Source organism: Ixodes scapularis, unplaced genomic scaffold, assembly GCF_016920785.2.
Source record: "Ixodes scapularis isolate PalLabHiFi unplaced genomic scaffold, ASM1692078v2 PGA_scaffold13__105_contigs__length_92229423, whole genome shotgun sequence".
In the NCBI taxonomy this organism is placed as follows: domain Eukaryota; kingdom Metazoa; phylum Arthropoda; class Arachnida; order Ixodida; family Ixodidae; genus Ixodes; species Ixodes scapularis.
In genome coordinates, this window is record NW_024609839.1 from 77,203,635 (window position 1) to 77,224,376 (window position 20,742).

The 20,742-nt window shown below is 48.2% G+C and overlaps 1 protein-coding gene across 1 annotated transcript in view; it reads left to right on the top strand.

Annotated features, from left to right (window-relative positions):
* LOC8050519 (ankyrin repeat domain-containing protein 50) overlaps positions 1 to 20,742 on the top strand; it is a 72,660-nt gene that overhangs the window by 45,352 nt on the left and 6,566 nt on the right. Inside the window, exons 5-11 of the mRNA XM_042289977.1 lie at positions 1,313 to 2,345; positions 3,031 to 3,152; positions 8,525 to 8,699; positions 11,293 to 11,550; positions 13,142 to 13,416; positions 16,089 to 16,301; positions 17,671 to 17,997. Of these exons, the coding sequence (XP_042145911.1) occupies positions 1,313 to 2,345; positions 3,031 to 3,152; positions 8,525 to 8,699; positions 11,293 to 11,550; positions 13,142 to 13,416; positions 16,089 to 16,301; positions 17,671 to 17,997 (2,403 nt within the window). The remainder of the gene's footprint in view (positions 1 to 1,312; positions 2,346 to 3,030; positions 3,153 to 8,524; positions 8,700 to 11,292; positions 11,551 to 13,141; positions 13,417 to 16,088; positions 16,302 to 17,670; positions 17,998 to 20,742) is intronic.

Below are 20,742 nucleotides of genomic sequence, written 5' to 3' on the forward strand. Positions count from 1 at the left end.
GATCGCCTGCGCACTTTCGCTTCTACCGAGTACCCATTTATATATATATATATACATATATATATATATATATTATTTTTTTATGTAGTTGCATGATCTCTTTCTTTTTTTATCTCGAGACGTGGTTCCACGTGGCCGTCGTCTCTGCAAGAAATGCCTGCAGCTTCCAGCGCGTGGTTCCGCTTGACTTGGGCAAGGAACGGGCCTCGCTGCAGCGACTTCTTCGCTAGGGACTCTCGACAGCGATGGATGCTCTTGATGTCCTCAAAGGAGGAGGAGGAGAGGGCGAGCGTTCGGAGTGTTGGCGAAGTCTGCGAAGCGTGCCGTGCTTGGCATACCGCGGCTGCGGGCCGTAGCGATGCCCTGTCGCGCTGTCGACGAGGGCAACTTTATCAGCGCCTTGTTGTTTCTTCTTGCTCTTTGTACTGTCGCCCGTTGTAAATGCGGAGGCCGGCGGGGGGTGTGCCAGGGTCGGGGCTGCGCGCGGTGATCACGCATGCACGAGGTTGAAGTCATCTTTTTTTTTTTTTTTTTTTTTTTTTTTTTTTTTTTTTTTGCAGCTTGTTTACGTTGTAATGGGGGTGACTGCGTCCCGCGGTGTAACCTAACGCTCGTTTGAGACACTCGTTGACGCCGTTTTAGATGGGAACTCATATGGCGAAATGGCGTTCGCTAATACGAAGCAGCTTGCGCCTAAATAATGGCATTTATTTTATCATCGGTAAAATAAAACGATGGACTATGTATCGATGTATGTATCGCATAGCTTTGCTTACGATGTAAGTAAAGCTATATAGAAGGCTTTTGCGACTTCGGAAACTTTTTGGAAATGAGGACGTTGACTTTTCTGGTTCTTTAGACACCTAGCTCTTTTGTTCACGCACACAGAATCTGTTGCAACTTGTTTTAGGCCATATCTATTATTCACTCATAACTCGTTAAAGTGTGAATATTCACATTATAGATTAGTTGCGTAGAATATGATTCGATGCTTGGGGCACAACTCGCTTCCGTCTTACTTTCCACAGCGGTTCGGTCTCGGCGTAGAATAATTTTCTTAACCGTCGCATATTTTTTTTTTTAATCTTTGCTTTTTTGTTCTATTTCCCTGAAGCATCATGCGCACTGCTGTGCTATCCACGAATAGTTGTAGCACTTCTTTGGGGCCAATATGGACGCCAACGGGGCACCGAGGATCCCAATGAGCTATAAATAGCGCAGTTTCAGAGACTGACACTGAGGTTGGTCCCACGCTCGCTTACTATCAGTCATCATCTGGGACCTCCCCGCTATCTCGCCTCAAATCTCGCAGATAAGCCTGGACGACCTCCGCAAGGCGGCCGTGGTCCGTGACGTCCAGCAGTACATCCTGAGCCGGCTGGACAGCGAAGAGTGCCTCCGGCAGCAGTTGAGCCGAGACACGGCCGAGGCCCTCAACCAGCTCCACATCAAGAGCAACGGCTGCTTCCTCTACCTGGAACGCCTGCTCGACGGAGTCGCCGAGCGCTGGGTGACCCTCCGCGAGATCCGGCACATCCCGGGCACCCTGAACGGGCTGTACCTCTGGCTCTGCCAGCGCCTCTTCCTCCGACGCCAGTTCCCCAAGGTCCAGCCGATCCTACACGTGCTTCTAGCCGCCCGGAAACCCTTGACCATCGACGACGTCTTCCTGTGTCTGTGGACGCGCAACCAGGAGTTGACCAGGGAGGACTTCGGGCGACGGCTAGGATTACTGTCGAGGGTTCTTGTCGAGCAAGACGGCAGCCTTCTCCTCTTCCACCACAGCTTCGCGGAGTGGCTCCTAGACGTGAAGCACTGCACGCAGAAGTACCTGTGCCACGCGTCAGAAGGGCACGCCATGTTGGCCATGATGCAGACGGTCAAGGGTCCACGGCTGGCGCCGGCGGAAGTGCAAGACCTGGCGCATCATCTGCTTCGGCTTCCGCCGGTCGAGACGGTGAAGCCGTACCACCTCCCTCTGTGGGTGCTTTCGTCGGGGGTGCCGCTCGACCGTGCTTTCAGGCCGGCCGTCGGGAGTGCGACCGTGCCGCGGGACCCCGCGGTGCTGAGGCTGCTTTTGGAAGCCGGCGCTGAGCTCCCCAGCGACGACGAGTGTGCGGAAGTGTCGGAGACGGTCGGTGATGACGGCGGTGCGGGCGTACTCGAGGATCCCATCGAGGCCATGTTGGCCGCCGGTGGGTCCCTGGACGGCGTGGACGCCAACCTGAGGACTCTTCTTCATACGGCGGCATACGACGGCGACGTGGAGTTGGTCGCGCGGCTGCTGGACGCCAAGGCCAGTCTGGAGATGTCCGACAGAAACGGTCAGACGCCGCTGAACTTGGGTGAGCTGTCACAACTTGCGGGTCGCCAATTCTTCGGCACGCAGCGCACGTGATTGGACCCGAGTCCTTGCCGGATGATGACGTATACGCCGCAAGCTGACGTCGCTTTCGTGTCCAATACATGTGCAGAGGCCAGAACATGTGATCAGACCAAGGGCGGACTCGGGTAATGCGGGGAGCGTGTCGTCTGCTTCTTCCGCAGTAGTTGCGGTGACGTCAGAAAGACGCCGAGCTCTGATTGGCTCTGATTGAAGGATAGTGGGCAGATCTCAAGGCAAGCTGCCTTGAGGTCTACCCACTATCCTTCATTCAGAACCAATCAGAACTCGCCGTTCTGACGTCACCACTACCCCTGCAAAAGAAGCAGACGAACTTGTACACCTTTTGCCTTTTCCGCGTAAAGGCGGCACCTGGCGGCGGACGCGCGAACTTAATTTTGGAATAACTTGCGATCAGCCTCTTCGAAACAGCGTCTCTGAAAAGAAGAAAGCCCGTGCCAACTCCAGCGTTCGAGCGGAATGCTGGGCTGGGGAGATCGCGCGCTGGACAGGGGATTCGTAAACATTGAAACGCATGTGTAGGGCTTTTTGAAAGAAAGTACAGAGCGGGTCAGCATGGGAGAAGCTGTTTCGCTGCCACCGGTTGAGGAGTGTCCGCGGATGTTTTCTTTGGGTCGTCCCTGTAGCGGCGCGTCAGGGCCACGCCGAGGTGGTGCTGTTGCTGCTCAAGGCCGGTGCGGACCCGGACCACGCGGACAACGAGGGCTGGACACCGCTGCGGTCATCGGCTTGGGCCGGACACTTGCAGGTGGGTCCTTTGGCCCGTTTGCCGACGAGAATCGTCAAATTCTCGACGCCACGGATACGCCGACGCGCTGTTTGTAAACGCACTTGTCCACACGTTCACTTGGCATGCGTCAGCGCCATTGCTTGCAGCGTTGAATTTTTTTTCTCCTTTACTAACAAAAAAAAAAAAAAAATATATATATATATATATATTTGTAAGTTGCAGGTTTAAATTTTAGGTAATCTCCTCCCACCTCTTTCCACTTTAGCAGAGCGAACGCTGGAGAGGAGGGCACCTCCCATCCAGCGTTCGCTCTGCCAAGGTGGAAAGGTGTGAGGGTTTCCCCTTACCTCTAGTTGACTTATTCTGGGGAGAGAGGGGGGAATCAATAGGAACTGATCAACATACAATACATTATTATTATTATTATACCAGGCAAGAGCTATGCCAGGTAACACGAAACCAAATAATGACAAACGAGAACTTGATAGCACTGAAATAACGGTAATGGCGCAGGCTGGCTGGTGAACGATCATATTTATATAAGTCGCAAGTGTGGACTGCCGCAAGTGTGAACTGGCCTTAAAGGCGCATTCACACCGGCGATAGAAGCAGTCGCGCGATGCGACTAAAGGCCCGTTCACACTCTTGCAACCGAGTGCGACCGAGAGAGACCAAACCGGTTTTTAAGCCTCTTGCGATCTCTTAGGACCAGCTCCGCTCAGTGCATCCGGTCCCAAGAAGTCTTTCTCGGTCGTACTCGGTTGCAAGAGTGTGAACGCGCCTTAAAGGTCCGTTCACACTCTTGCAACCGAGTACGACCGAAAAAGACCAGAGGTCGCACTGGCGTGCGTGATGAGCGAGTCCAACGCCTTCGTTGGCGAGTCGCTTGTCGAAAACTCTCGCTCCGAACGCCGTTGATTGGCTCAGCCTCGCGAAAAGTCGGGTAAGCAAGCGACTGCTCAAATCGCGTCGCCTTTTGGCCGCGAAAGTCGCTTCTGCGATGAAAGTTATCGCGCGACTAGATCGCATCGCCGGTGTGAACGCGACTTAATTGTTTCGAAGGAAATGTGTGGAAAAATGTCCGCCTTCGCTTTCTCTAATTAAGGTCTCGAGCACTCGTGACTTTCCAGTTTTAATGGTCCCGCGAAGTTACGCGGCATCACCCCTCAAACGAAGATTAACGAAGATAAGTCGGCCCGTTTCGAGTGGAGGACTGCTTTACTCAATGGGTGTTTTAGGGAACCGTTTAGACACATCCCGTACCGTATCGATAATCAACTTTTTAAATCTTTATTTTCGGGCGCATTGTGTATTTCAAAAATAGACGCTTGACCTTTCCACTTTAGTAGAGCGAACGCTGGGGAGGAGGTCCTCTCCAGCGTTCGCCCTGCTCAAGTCAGCGGCACGCTGCACCCGGAGCGATTCGCACCCCCCCCCCCCCCCCTTTTTTTTTTTTTTTTTTTTTTTTTTTTTTAGTTATGTTTGATTTTTTTTTTTTTTTAGAACGTTTGATTAAAAACTATGTACTGGGCGCTACTAGGTGAGAAATGTTACCGTTGTGCACGGCTTCAAAACGAAACTTCGCAAACAAAGAACAGCGCTATGGCAGCCGGTTTCGCTTGCGGAGCCGGCGGAGGGGTCGACATCGCTGGCGCTCTTTTACACCAGTATAAAGAATGTGACCCGACTGGCGACCCATCATTGCAGAAACTGACAAGGAATCACTCGACGCCGACTCCCCCCTCCCCCTCCCCCCCCCCCCCCCCCCCCCCCCAAAAAAAAAAAAAAAAAAAGCATGAACGCGGGCAGCTTTCTGTGCACCGAGCTGGAACTCGCGACCTCAAGAACCATAGCAAAAAAAAAAAAGTTTCCTTTGCTCACGGAGCATTGCCAATTTCCTCTTTTTTATGTGAAGAATTAAGATATATGTTAGTGGCATTGTAGATTAGGTATCTTATCAAGGCGTACACGTTTCAAACGCCAAAAGCATCGCTTCTTCCTCCGTCAACCAAATCTTGTAGGAACAACTTCGTGCACCGTATAAACTATGCACAAAACTTTTTTTTTTTTTTCTTGAGTTGAAAACGAGTGTAGATATGTAAATAATAAAGGAAATAGTAACTTAAAAAAGAAAAAAAACCTGCCTCTTGTCGTTTTGAATTATAATATAAAAGCTTTTTTTTTTTTTTTTTTTTAAGAAATTACAAGTGTAAGTTTTGCATTTTGAACAATAATGCTGGGATGACGTAACTCGGGTTGTTTGTGTTTGTGTGTGTGTGTGTGTGGGGGGGGGGATTTGGGAGGGGGAAGCCTTAACACAATTAGAAACACGTTTTTCTATTTAATTGGCAGATGAAGTTTGAGAGTAATTATGGCACTCATAATATGGTACTTCCAATAAACAACATTCATACTGTCCTGTCATTTTATTTCCCTATTTTATTGCATTGCATGCCTAATTTTTCAGCCCCACTTGCTACAGAGTTCATCCTAAATGTGGTATGGTGCTGCAGGAATTAAATTACCTATAACAATTTTCGAAGGATTCGTGCAAATGCATTTATTTTCCTACCTAATTTGCGTGTGGAGCAATATGACACAACAAAATCTGGCCAGTTAGTTGTTCTTTCCAAAGAAACTGAGGTTGGTATAATGTGGAAGAGAGATTTTAAAATTTTATTTCTTGAATGCGTGTATATGCGGAGGGCATATAAACGCCGACACTTCGACAGCTATTCAAATTAATCGACAAATGAAAAAAAAAAAAAAAAAATTAGAATATACAAACTGGGCCTTACACCCACAACTATTACTTCTGAATGTCCCACGGGTATTACTTCGGATGTCTATTTTTAGCTGGTCGGAGAGTTAGCCTTTGTAGCACGTGCTCTTTTCATTGAGGGAATGCTTATGTTGGTGAAACACAGACAGTATACATCTCACATCCCCAGCAGAATGCTTTCTTTGTGTTCTACTTTGCTTTTGTCATGGCCTTGATTGCAGTTCCCTCATACTTAGCATTTTTGTCCGTCTTGTTGGGAACATAAAACGTGCACACTGGCTCAGGACAAAATTAGAAATTATAGTGATGCTCACCTACAACCATCTGTTAAGCGACGCCTATAACATCATTTAAGGTGTCCCCAGAAGTCTAAAAAATATGGAGCAATACAGTTGAATTATGTAAATAATGCCATCTTTGTTACGAAGACTGATGCAAGCAGTTAGCCATGTTAGACAAGTGCCGCCACCGTTCCCGCTACTATTTTTGGACAGCCCACCAGCTTGTGATAAAGCTTAAGCCTACATTGAAACCAAAACTAGAGGTCTTTGGCTAACCTCGAGATTGTGGAACATAATTGTCTGCACTAAATTTAATTTCTTAACTTGGATACCATTGATTACCGCTGATCGATGAGCTAGGTCAGGAACGAGTTAAGGGCATATTAACCCATAACTTTCCTCTTGAACAGGAAAACTAATCTTTATATTGATAAAGGTTCTTTTTTTTTCTCTTTAATTTATTATTAACATCTCTTTCTTTTGGCAATAACTGACCGTTGACTATATCAGCAATCCACGAAATATCTAAGCAACTGCACCCCGATAAAAAGCAGATCGAAGCTTTCGTTTTGCCCGTACTCCGTTCACCCCTAACCTGACAGTGGAGTCTATAAGAAAATAGTCAAAGTGTAGGCGAGCTGGCGCGTTTGATTCGTGATGGTTAATACCGTAACTGGGAAGGAAATTTCAAGGCAAAGTAGACAAGACAGAAGAAAGTGGACAGACAGCACCTCATGACCGGTCCAATGAGCTATGAGCTCTTTGGATCAGTCATGCAGCGGTCTTTCGCCACGTGATCACACTCTTACCCAGTCCCACGCCCAGAGAGCAGGGTCAGGTGATGAAACGGAGGCATTTTATTGGTCAGATTAGCACTGTCTGCTCAGGAGTAAACAGAGTATTCACAACTTTCACGACCTATAGGGGTGCACACAAGTTCCTGTCAAAATGGTTGTCATCTGGACGATTGTCATAGAACGGAACTCAGAGTTAGGGTTTGCGGCGCGCAATTAATTATAATTTCGTGAAATACAGGCAATATAAAAGCCTCGCCTCATGCTTCCACATCAGGAAAGTGTGTAAGCAAGCACCTTCACTCTGAGGCCGATCATCCAGGAGCGCGATTCTCACACTGTGGTACCACCATTGCTGGAAGTTGTGAATAGACAAAATGTGTAAAAGAAGAGAGCGTGTGTGTTTATGTTATTTGGAAATTCCATATTAAAGACCGACAACCAGTTCGCGCTTGCCACTTTTCCCCCGCTTCCTCCTCTTCCCCTTCTTCCCTGTCCACCGTTGCCTGTTTCCTCCTCTCCCATGGTGAGGAGGATCTTCTGCCTTGCAGAATCTCGAGTCTGGTCGTCGGCCTTTAGAGAGTGCATGTCTTATGCGATTTTGGAATTTCTTTATTAGAAAGTATATGTTTTGTGCCATTCCAAAATTTTGCATTGTAGAGTGTGTGTTTTATGCAATTCGGAAATGTTTTATTCGAGTGTGTGTTTTATGCGATTTGGAAATTTCGTATCGGAGAGGTTGTTTTATGCGATTTGGAAAAGTTGTATTGGAGAATGTGTGTTTCATGAGATTCAGAAATTTTGTATGAAAGTGTGTGTTTTATGCAATTAGAAATGTTAAAGACACGTACACACATTCGCATTTCTGCGCGTTTTGTTGCGACAGGCAAATGCAGAGCGTTGCGAAGATCATTTAAGCCAAGCTTGCACACGGCTGTGTTGGTTTGGTACGCAGTCAGCTGTTGGAGATTGGTGGCTTAGGGGGTTAGCGCACACCACCTAGGAGCACGTGGAGCAAAAGCTCGCTCTGCAGGACCCATGAGGTCCTGGGTTCGATCCCCACCCCTGCCCGTTTCGATCTGGATATCACTACTGCGTGGTGCAGGTTAAAGGATCGACCCCAGGCTAGCAGTTGTACTGCACTGGTTAAATTTCTCATCTACAGCTGAGACACCAGACGCCCATTTGGGCTGACTAACTTCTGGCTGTATAAACATGCACACATGCAATTATTGTTATGTGATTAGAAACTTTTGTATTAAAGACAGAGTGTATTTTATGCTATTTGGAAAATCTGCATTAGAGGATGCGTGTGTTTTTTCCAAATAGGAAATTTCGTATTAGAGTGTGTGCGTTTTATGCGATTCAGAAATTCTGTATTAGAGAGTGTGTTTTATGCGAGCCAGAAATTTCATATTAGGGAATGTGCGTGCTTTGTGCAATTCGGAAATTTCATATTTTTATGTGATTGGCAAATTCGTTGTTAGACTGTGGGAGCTGGTGCACCTCGCTAACAAATTAACACTGTCGCAGGTTGTGGATGCCCTACTGGACCACGGTGCCCAAGTGGACCTCGCCGACGCAGAGCAGCGGACGGCTCTCCGTGCGGCATCTTGGGGTGGACACGAGGAAGTGGTCAGTCGCCTGCTAGCGCACGGCGCAGACGTCAACCGCGCCGACTGCGAGGGCCGCACCGCACTCATCGCAGGTTTGTGTAGTTTTGACAAACGGTTTCTAGTGGGCGTGCGTTTTGGATACATTGTTTTGGCTACCGTCTGAATGGTTCCACCCTACTGTTTTGTTCACGTTTGTCTCGTTTCGAAAGATAGTTGGAAATTTACGCTGGGAAAGTGGTCGACAGGGAAAGTCTAACCAACGGGTTTTGTCGCAGATGACAAGTGACGAAACAATGAAGAAGTGAAAAAACTAAAGGTTTATTGTAGCGAACTTGCGCCAAACGAGTGGCATCGTGTGCATTGATGTCGAGGTATTGTACGTTCAGCAATGTTTGAAATCAGCGCTGTCGAGAACGAACTGGAACTTTCTAGAGGGGGAAAGAAAAGAAAAAAGGGATACTGGCAGGATTGGAGCCCAGCACTTCCACGTGGTAGCCATGTGCTCCGGCACCTCTGTCACGCACGTGGAAATATCAGCAGTCTGCTAACAACTGGGAATTGCGAACAGCTTAGCATGCCGGCAACACGCAGTTTTTGTAGGTTCTATTTTATGTGGGCAGAACCATCGGTACTTTTTTCGGTACAGTGTCACAAGAGTACCCATTGAAAGCATCGCTTCGAGAGGTTTTAACTGTTCTGTTTTTTGATGTCTGTCAATGAAATGCTATTTCGACGAGTTGCGAGACCAGTTCAGTCTAGACACGACAAGTCAAAGGAAGCAGCCGAAACCTACTGACCGTCATAGACTGGCTTCTTCATTGTTTGTTGTAAAGCAAAATAAGTTTATCAGTTCTATGAAGTCCCAAACTTGAGATTGAGGCCAGGAATGACGAAATGGAGCAGACAAGGTCTCGGGCCGTTAAGGTTGAAGCTGCACCGATACCATTCTAAAACCAAAGTATTTTGTCAAAAACTTTTGCCTTTTTTTTTGTATGTAACCACCGCGAGTAATCACCGTGGGAAGAAGCAGAAAACTTTGTTTTGCCTAGAGCCAAAAACTTTTAGTCCAAAACCTTTTAGTCCAGGGTCCACTGTATACTTTGGGAGACATCATTGCAATTGGTCATAGCTAGGGTTGTGCATTTTTTTAGTTTATTTATGAGCAAAATCGGAGGTTGTCTTTTAAAATTAAATTTTCTTACCGGAAATTCAGTTTTCCAAAGCTTTCGGTCATCATACATGAAATTTTTATTTTTTATTTTTTAATGTTAAGCGTCATTGGCATGGATTGAGAATAGCAGTTTTGCGAGTTTTGTAAAGAAGCCTTTTCATAGGCAACATGACGAGAGGTGAGCCCTTCACTGTATAAATTAATTTGTTGGAAATAAGCCTACAATTAATTTAATTCACTCCTCTGCCTTGAGACGAGCTGTCTTCAGGTGGATGGGCTGGTTACATTTCTGGTGCTCAACACTGGGAGGGCGCTTTTTGTGTTGGCCAAGCTAACTTGTGCATAGCGAAACTTATGGACAATAATGTCGTCGCTGCTAACCGCTTTGAAATCTGGCTATTTTTTGGCTCGATTACCAGGGTGCTTTGGCGTCCTGCCCATCACTCGGAAATACTGAAAACACTTTCTGAATCTCTGAAATTCCCGACGCCAAGGCGGACGAGAAGTAAATTCAATCTTCAACAAAAGAAGGTTGAAGGAAGACAAATATACATCTAGGAAACAGGTGTTTTGAGGGGGAAGGCTTCGAGCAGAGCGACAAAGACGAGACGCGTTCAACTATTGTCGTAGGAAGATCACCCCTTTTTAAAAAGGTGTTAAAAACACTCTTCAGTGACGGTTAATAACAAGAGTGGAAACGAAAATAAATGCAAAAGTTTTCCCAGGATTTTAGGAGAAGATGAAGGCTTTTGAAGGCTTTTGTATTTCGTAAATCTACAGGCAAATGTTTTTTTGTTTTTTTTTAATTTTATCAGAGTTTTTTGAAAATAGAAACCCAAAGAGTCTTAGCTCAGATCGAACACTGGGGCGAAACACTGGGAAAGCACCAAAAATAAGAACCAGCTATGGCGAGTAAAGGCTCGTTCACACACGTGCAACCGAGTACAACTGAGAGAGACAAGACCGGTCTTTAAGCCTGTTACGACGTCTTAGAACCAGCTCCGCAGCAGCGCACCAAGTCCTAAGACGTCGCAAGAGGCTTAAAAACCGGTCTTTTCTATCTCGGTCGTACCCGGTTACAAGTGTGTGAACGAGCCTTAACAATTAAATTACTAAGTCTCTTTTTTGTTAAATGAAATTGGAAACCATCAAAGCTTTCAACGTTCCTCTCCCAATTTCAGTGATATCGTTTTTTCAATAAAAAAAAAAGTGGATAGTTGAGTGAGAAGTAAAAAAAAATACAGCATCTTCAATAGTTGTGTTTGGTATTGTTTAAAACAGATCTAATGTTGTACAGGGTATTTGATGATTTCATTGCATTTTGCACTTTAATTTCAACGATGTCCCATTCCAACTCTGAACCGCAAGGTGAGGTGGGGGCCTTGTCTACCTCCCTTGTCCCCCCTTTCGGTGAAATAAATAAATAAATAAATAAAGACAATAAAAACTATGCCGAGCTTGTGCCAGCACTGCCATCATGCGTCACGTTGCTGCCATTTGCTTCCTCGTTGCAGCCGCTTACATGGGACACGCGGAGATCGTCGAGCACCTGCTCGACGGGGGTGCGTCGGTGGACCACGCGGACGGCGACGGTCGGACGGCGCTCTCGGTGGCGGCGCTGTGCGTGCGTCCGTCGGAAGGGCACGTCGGAGTGGTCGCGTCGCTGCTGGAGCGGGGCGCCAACGTAGACCACACGGATCGGGAAGGGATGACGCCGCTCCTGGTGGCATCCTTCGAAGGCCACCGGGAGGTCTGCGAGCTCCTCCTTGAAGGTAGGGGTGCCTTTCGGCTTCGCAGCAGACGAGTCGCTTCCTCTATTTCTCGTGCTTCGTCTTGCCGTAAGTTGGCAGACGGTGCAAGCTGCGGTTCCGGCGAGCCACTTGGTGCATCGGTGGGAGATGCAGGACTGCGCTTTGTCTCACCAGTTGCGTACGGTGCTGTCGAAGTTGTGGGTGGGAGAGAGAGGGAAGCCACTTTTGTATGAATCTGCTTTTTTGCGAATATTGGGTGACAGTCTAATCTCTCAGGGGGACAAAAGTGACGTCTGTGACACAGAAAAGAGGGTAAGAGGGGAGTTCCTCCTTCCCCTCTTCTCCAACTGCTTGGGTTACGTTGTTGTTCCCTTGGTGAGGGCCGTCACGTGCTTCACCTCTGTTGCTCCGATTCGCTCGAAAGGGCTGCAGCGTTTGCTCTTCGCCAAGTTATGGTTGAAACGAAGTATAGTCGGTGTTTTTATTGTGCTTACGGCACGAGTCACTTGGCACGAACAGGACGTTGTCGCTTTTTTTTAATGTACACTTGGACGAGGCATTCGAGGGAATCAGACTTCACCACTCGGCTTGATTCCCCAAACAAGCTCTTTTCATGGCACTATAGTAGTTCTGATGAGGGCATTTCAATTTGAAAGAAAATGGGAAAAACCTACAATTGTTTCTTGGTGCCGACAGTGTTGCATAGTACACAGGTTTCGTTGAAAGATCAGTGTGCTACTTTTGCTTTTTCCTTTCCATAGTATAAGATTGATGAATCTCTTTCTACAGAATGTATCAGACGATACCAAACGAGAACTGCAGTCTAGAGCTTGAGGTAATTGTTCGGTAAAAAGCATACATAAAATATCTTGTCCTGGTGAGAGGCAGACGTTGCCTAGACATCTCCCTTTTCTCCCACTATCACTGGTGGCACCCGTGTGCGAATTGTAACTTCCTTTTACATGTTTCAACCGTAAAATTAGACTTCTGAAGATGTTTCAATGCATTTTTACCCAATTGGCAATCCAACAGGGATTACTACGTTTTCTTACGCTTAATTTATTTATTACATCTTTTTAAACTAGTTGTGGCAGACGAGTGGTGACAAAAGCTTTGCAGAGCGGGCTTTCTCAATGGCACTCAACGTGTCACATATCAGTGACGTTCAGTTCGAGGGAGAATCAGTGCCCGAGGACAAGGCAGCAGTTTGAGTCCCATCAACCTTTTTTGTTTTTGTTTTTCTCGTAATGGAGCATCGCTCATAAACAGAAATAGGTCCCACTTTATGTGACTCGTAGGTGTGAGAAGTGTGTTTGAGTTAGTTAATTTATATAAATGTATTTATCTAGTGTTCCTGGTGAAGGGGATTTGAGCACACGTCCAAGTTTCCAAACGAACAATCTGAAATGAGCCTCCAAGACGCATGCTTGAATGTTACGACAAATGAGAGAGCCAAGTTTCCTTTCAAGAACGGAAAACCTGAAACTCGGCATAACCATGTTTTTTGTTCTTTAAAAGACACGTCGGCAGACTCCCCCTCAGAAACGCGTTGTTTAATGCGCACGGGGAAGCTGGGCGGTGTGTCAGTCGGCGTCTCGGGTCCAAATTCTAGGCGAGGCAGACGTGGACCACGCGGATCACAGCTCTCGGACGCCGCTGTTTGCGGCGGCGTCCATGGGCCACGCGGACGTGGTGAGCCTGCTGCTCTTCTGGGGCGCCTACGTGGACAGCATCGACGCGGAGGGTCGCACGGTGCTCGCCATCGCCGCCACCCAGGGGAGCGTGGAGGTGGTGCGGCAGCTACTGGACCGGGGCCTGGACGAGCTGCACCGGGACAATGCTGGCTGGACGCCTCTCCACTACGCCGCGCTCGAGGGCCACGCCGAGGTGGGTCGGCTGCTTGCCCCTTTTGTTCTCCCGCAAGACAGCACGAAAAATTGTGGATTGTTGTCCTTCGTCGTTACGGCCCGCGAACGAGCAGTCCACGGGCCACGACGCTTGAACGGCACTATCGCGTAAACCGCAAAAAGAACTTGTCGACATTTTTGCACAAACTGTGACTTCGTCAAGTGCATTCCGGTCCTTGGCTGCTTTACCTAGCAAATATTCCAATTTTTTAATAGTAGTTTTTAATAATACCCTATTCGATATTCACTCCGAAACGAACTGCAGTTGTCATACTTTTCTATGTGTTGATCCCGGCGAGTTAGCCTCCCTTGAGTGCGTTTTTGACCGAGCACCCGTGCACTGTGCGGAAGCAAAACCTGTGGAACTGGCGGGCTTTGGGGGTATTGCTTCACCGCAGTGCACACATGCTCGGCGAGACGTGGACTTTCCTTTAAGCATGGTGCAAGGTAGTGAAAGGCTTGGAGAAACTATGCGGTATTCGAGTTGAAAATATTCGGCCAAAACCACTACGGTAATGTCCCGAGGTAGCCCACCTAAAATCGAAAGCAAATCTGGTGAAAATAAGTAGTGGGCTAGCTTTTGCTGTGCAATGAAAAAGAAAGTGAAAGAAAATAACCGTTTCTCCACGTGGTGAACGATGTTGATTGGGGCGAAGCTCTGGTGGTGCTGATGATACTGATTTTACGGTTCATGGTTTATGGTTGCTCAGCGAAAAAAATTTCGCTCAGCAACCGGCTAAAAAGTCTTCAGGTAAAACACCGCTAGAACTGAATTTCCTTTTGTGTTTCAGGTCTTCAGGGGAAACACCGAAGGAACTGAAGTTCTTTTTTGTGTTAGGGTCACTGATGGCGCGCTTATACACTTGTCGCCGCTGGTGAGGATGACTTGAGCCTCGTACAGTTCTCTGGTGTTTTTGTCACGGAACCGCTTTAGAACTTTGGTGTGGTTGCATGTTGGTGAGCATTTGCAGTCTCTGACATGCACCGCAAGATGTCCCGATGGTGCTGATTTTAACGTTTGGGCATGTTCTCTTAATCTGGTATTAATACATCGCCCTGACTGACCTACATACACTTTGCCGCCATATATACACACGGTGTATATATGGCAAAACAGTCGGTCGGTGTTTCTTGCGTTTTTCAGTGTCACGTTTTTTATTTGAGGTGATCAAGGATTCGGCGACGTCATATATTATGGAATTCGGATATCCCGACGCTTTCAGTCTTTGTACTTGAGCATCGAAGCTTTCCCCCGCTGAATGTATGCAAGATTTTTTAAGAGCTGTATTCAGGCAATTTTTGCCATTCCTCTTTTAATAATTTTGGAATGAGCCGAATCATACTGTAAAAGACCTTTCTTCGATCGAGGGGAATACATCCAGCAAGCGTGGTTGTCGGAGAACACCAATCTTAGATCTAAAAATTGGAGTACGGAGTTCACTGGTGACTCTTGGGTGAACTTTACAGTATGATTCGGCTCATTCCAAAATTATTAAAAGAGGAATTGCAAAAATTGCCTGAATACAGCTCTTAAAAAATCCTGCATACATTCAGCGGGGGAAAGCTTCGATGCTTAAGTACAAAGACTGAAAGCGTCGGGATATCCGAATTCCATAATATATGACGTCGCCGAATCCTTGATCACCTCAAATAAAAAACGTGACACTGAAAAACGCAAGAAACACCGACCGACTGTTCTGCCATATATACACCGTGTGTATATATGGCAGCAAAGTGTATGTAGGTCAGTCAAGGCGATGTATTAATATTAGATTAAGAGAACATGCCCAAACGTTAAAATCAGCACCATCGGGACATCTTGCGGTGCATGTCAGAGACTGCAAATGCTCACCAACATTTAACCACACCAAAGTTCTAAAGCGGTTCCGTGACAAAAACACCAGAGAACTGTACGAGGCTCAAGTCACCCTCACCAGTGGCGACAAGTGTATAAGCGCGCCATCAGTGACCCTAACACAAAAAAGAACTTCAGTTCCTTCGGTGTTTCCCCTGAAGACCTGAAACGCAAAAGGAAATTCAGTTCTAGCGGTGTTTTACCTGAAGACTTTTTAGCGGGTTGCTCAGCATATTTTTTTCTTCTTTTTTTCTTCTTTTCTTATTTTTTTCTTCTTCTTTTGTTTTTTCTTCTATTTCATTTTTTTTCTTTTTCTTTTTATTTTTGTAGTATAGACAGTTTTTTACGTGACAATTATTTTGCCTTTAGCCGAAGTTAAAATAATTTTTATTTCGATTTATAAAACTAAATATGTTCTTTGTAGCAGCAGTGACTTTAATTTCATCTTTCTTTTCTTCCTTTTCTTTTTTCTCTTCCACCTTGTCGTTCTCTAGATGCTCTATTAAATTTGACAGTTGAAAGTAAGCGCTCTGTCCTGTCCCCTCCTTCTCTTCTCAGTCTTTTGCGCTTTTAAAACCACCGCCCAGTAACTGTTTTCATATTAGCAACACTTGAAATTCGGTCGCACTGGCAAAAATCCTGGAGACCTCAGGGTGTTTGGGAACTCCTCGAGAACCCATTAGGACTGATGTCAAACTGTCGTGGACTTCTGACATCTGGTGCCAGATGCCGCTTTCGAAGCCCTAATCTAATGCTGCCATGGCCGTAACTTGAGCGTCGCTTGTGTGTTCCGGCAGGTGTGCACCCTGCTGGTGGAGGCTGGCGCGCTGGCGTCGGAGACGGACAACGAAGGACGCACGCCCCTGATCCTGGCATCCCAGGAGGGCCACACGGAGGCCGTGGTGGCCCTCCTGGAGGCGGGGGGACACCCCCCCGCGCTAGTGGACCACAGGGCGCACGACGGCAGGACCGCCTTCCGGGTGGCCGCCCTGGAGGGGCACAAGGAGACGGTGAGTGCCTTGACCGTGCAACCGGTGCCGCAACCGATGACGACTGTACTACCATCCGCTTCTATCTACTCTTTTCCCTCCCTTTCGTGATTCCGTTTTTACTTTGGTTCGCCGACAGACCAAGCTGTTAAAAAGAGGCAAAGCTTGCCAGTAAACATTCAGTGGGCCCGAGATGGTATTTGAGTCGCTTCGGCAACCGTCGCCTAGACTGGCCGCAATTGGCCGAACGCTCGCCACAAGAACGAACCAGGAACACATCTCTGACCAGTGCGTTTAGCATCCCGTCCCACCTTCGAAAGTAGTCCCGAAGTGGCAACAAGCGATGTCGCAAAAACTGGAACGTCGTAAATGTTAGATGTCGCGATCACTACGGTCAAGGGTAGAAGCTCTAGAAAAGAGCACAAGAGAATGCGAGCATTGCCGTTGTCGCGGCTTCCCAGCTCCCGACTATTGAAGCTTCCGTGTACTGTCAAACTGGAGAGCGACCTGCGGCAGAACAGGTGTCTGCCACACGCATCACCACTGCTGGGACACTTCGCGGCAGCACGACACTTCGACGACGTCATGGGGCGGATTTCGAGTCACCACGGATGGGGACGTGGTCAAGACGCCGGTCGAGGACACGTTCTAGGCATCGCATTCGGGCCTTGCTAAGGTGTACCCACAGTTGCCAGACTAGTGTCTCAACAAGGCGTCTTCCGTCCTCAATGGCTAGACTAGCTTTCGAAGTGCGGCTGCTTGCAGAACGTGCACTCCAAAAGTATTTTTTTTTAGCGTACTTGTTTCGTTTCATAAAAGTACTAAATTAGTACCGCCTTTTGCCGAGGGTCGTCGCGTTGGTATCGTCGTTGCCGGCGAGGTAGCCCGACAGAACGGCGATGGACGCCGAGAGCAGGAAGTGGTTGCTTGCCAAACCCTTGGCAGTTGCAATGCGGCTCGGCGCAAGCTCGAGCCTAAGATCGTAATCCATTTCGTACGAGCGGGGCAAAGCCAGGGGCAACTGCAAGTAGCACGGTTTGTTTGGGAGCCTAGCTTGCCGAAACGGTCGGCAAGCGAATTATAATATAAGGCTCGCAGCGAGCCTTATATTATAAGGCTCGCTGCGAGCCTTATAATTGTTGACTAGATTGCCCCGAGAGTTAGGCAATCTAGTCAACCGTACCGCAGGAAGTTAGCAGAATCCTAGTCGGAGGTGCCTGCAATCTGACAAAGACGTATGCAAAGAAGGCGCCGTGTAACTGAGATTTCGGTTGCACGTCAAAAGATCCCCAGGTGGTCCAAACCCTGCCGTAGCGTGCCAGATGCCCCTCTTTGATTTGGCCTGTAAAACTCCCCGATTTGACTTTGGTCTCGTTGCGCCACGATGCAGGTGCACGCGCTGCTCAGCTACAACGCCGACGTCAACTACCAGGACGCCGACGGTCGCTCGACTCTGTACGTTTTGGCGCTGGAGGGGCGTGCCGAGATGGCGGACTTCGTGCTGGCGCGCGGTGCGGACACGGAGGCGCCGGACCTCGAGGGCCGGACCCCGTTGCACGTGGCGGCCTGGCAGGGCCACTCGGACCTGGTGGGATTGTTGCTGAGCCGGGGGGCCCGCGTGGACGCGCTGGACGCGGACCGGCGCACGCCGCTCCAGTCGGCCGCCTGGCAGGGCCACGCCCACGTGGTGCGGGTCCTCCTCGAGCGGGGGGCGCAGGTGAGGACGCGCCATTCGGTTTCATGATTCTCAAAGGCACTTCGGTGAAGTGTATTACATAAGGGGGGACCTAGTATGGGATAGCGTTTAAAATAATGCACCTATGGAGATCCGTTTTGTAACTAGAGGGCTTTTCTACTAGTGTATGAGAAGGGATCGTACAATACAAACTGCAAGAATCAGCTTATCTACTTGCCCAATTTTAAACTCACTCACTGATGTAACTCACTCTCACGAATATGAAACTTACATTAAACTGACTCACCCGTATTCACCCGGCGAGTAGTGCCTGTTTAACCACTGACTAGTGACGTCATCGACTAAAATGATCACGTGGCGAGCGATAGTCACCGCTAAGTGAGCGCTTGGTATTCACCGGTCGTGTTTAGGGCTTAGTCGCCCCGCGCGACTGAGAAGTCGACCAACAAATCTTAGTCATGGGGTAGGGCTAATTTAGCGGGTGACTAGCGGTTCAGCGCCATGGCCGACTCGTATCACCGCTGACCACCAGTGCTAACGAAGCACTTAAGGGTCTGTTATACTCCGACGTAACGCGCGCGTAGGCGAACGCTGGCTGAAGTCGGCTACGTCACGTCAGTCACGCCGCGCGCGTCAAAAATTTGCCCTCTCTAGACTCCGGCGGCCCTGGCGACTTCCGCGGCGCGCGTCGGTGGGCCGCCAGCACGGCGCATGCGCAGAATCTGGCTACGAGGGCGGGTTTCCTGCGAGAGTGCGCCACTTCCGGTTTCATTTCGTTTCGAATAGCAGACGAGAATTCTCGCGCTTCTTGAGCGCCGAGTTCGAGCGATGTCGTGGACGTACCTTGCACGACGAAAGCTCGCGCTTGCACTGTTGGTGCACCACCTGCGCCGCAAGCGCAGGCGGTCAATGCACATACGGTACATCTTTGACAAGCGCACGGTCTACGGCACTCAAGCTTCCTCCTGTCGTAGAAACACGGGTGAGGATGAATTCCCTCGATGAGCTTCTCGACCGACCCAGTCCGATTCTTCAAACATGACGCCACACGGAGTGGTGCTCCTGTCGTCTGCTATTGCTCGTATTCGCCGCGCTTCCCGTGCGAGGGCTGCGGGGAGCCAGCGCGTGATGCATCCTGGTCCGGCGTAGCCGGCGCGGTCCGCGCGGAATACCGCATGCTCCATTTTGGCGTCAAGGCGGTCAGGCTGCGTCGAACGCCGCCGGTCGCGTCGGTTACGCCACGACGCCGGAGTATAGAGCGTCAGGTTTTCGCCGACGTGACGTCGCTGTGACGCGCTTGCACGCGCGCACGCGTTACGTCGGAGTGTAACAGAGCCTTTACTGTCTTGGAACACTGGGGGAGACATCTAGAAAGAATTGGAGGTGCAAATAATGTGTAAATAGCCATGTTCAGTGGTCAGAGATACCGCTAAATAGATCTCAGCAGGGTGCTGGACGACGAGAAAAAAATGCATTTGCGGGCGCTTCCATTTGCTGGCAATGCGGCTTCAATATTTCTCCCTGGCGTTTTTAAATTTTTCTTTGTAAAACTGTCTTGGACAATATGTCTCTCATTGTAGCTTTTTTTCCGTGATAAACATTTAAAGTTTAGTTTTTATACGATGAAATACTTATTTACGCAGTGCCATTTAAGTATGCATATGCGTGACCTATCTTTTTACGTCATTTCCGCTTTTTAGTTCTGACTAGATAGTCACCCGCTCGCTTCGCACTCGTGAATACCGCAGAACGTTATCGCTCGTTAGTCGCGGATTTCTCGTTTAGCTCGCGACTACTTAGCCGTGCTACTAACCTTAAAACGGTGCTAGTTAATTGCGCCTGGTGAATACGGGTGACTGACTAATATAGCACATTATTATGAAACATTAAACTCGCTCACTAATATAACTAACGTTAAGATCATGGGTAGAACTCACATGAAGCTCAAGTTAGACTCGCAAACTAATATGAAACTCACTCAACTCACTAAAATTGAACTTGCTAACAGAGTAGACTTCCACTAATTCAAACTTCACGAAGCCACACATTTTATTTTTTAATTATCGGAAGTTTGAATTATTAGAAATTCATCTATATAAGATGCAATATAAAATTGTGGTTTGTTATATGGATGGCTACACATACAAAGCGGATATTAGATGATTATCTCTGTGCAGGCCTACTAATTATAAGCGGGTATGCCACACATGAAACATTAATAAAATGTGTGTAGTAAGTTCATTCATCCCTCGAGAATGTTGTCTTTCGTGGACAGTTTAGGCAGCACATGACACCTCTAAACAATATTAAGTTGGTTCGTCCAGCAATAAGTTGTCTATTGTGTTCTATTAGCCCCGCCGAGCACGCTTCTTACCGAGCACTGGTGCGTTACGGAGAAGCAACACTCGCGAAAGCAAGCTCCATGAGTGTTGTTTTTCTGCAGTGCACCGGTGCTTTGTAAAGGCTCGTGCAAACAGGATACTTCAGAAATCGTGAGGTCTGACATAAGTCGTGCGGCGGTTCGCTTCTGTCCGTTTTTCGTTTGCCGTGGGGAAAGTTTTCTCCATCAGATTTCGCCAGTGTCCTCCATGTGGACCTTGAGCATGCTCATCATGGAGGCCCAGACAGCCACTGACGAGCTCTGTTGGCTGTCAGTCAATCGTTCAAGGCCTCCGCTGCTCTTCAGGCCCCGAAAGCGGGAAAGGGAAGGGCAATGTTCGAAATCTTACCCAAATAGATCCGAGCTACTCCGGCAGACCGTGTCAC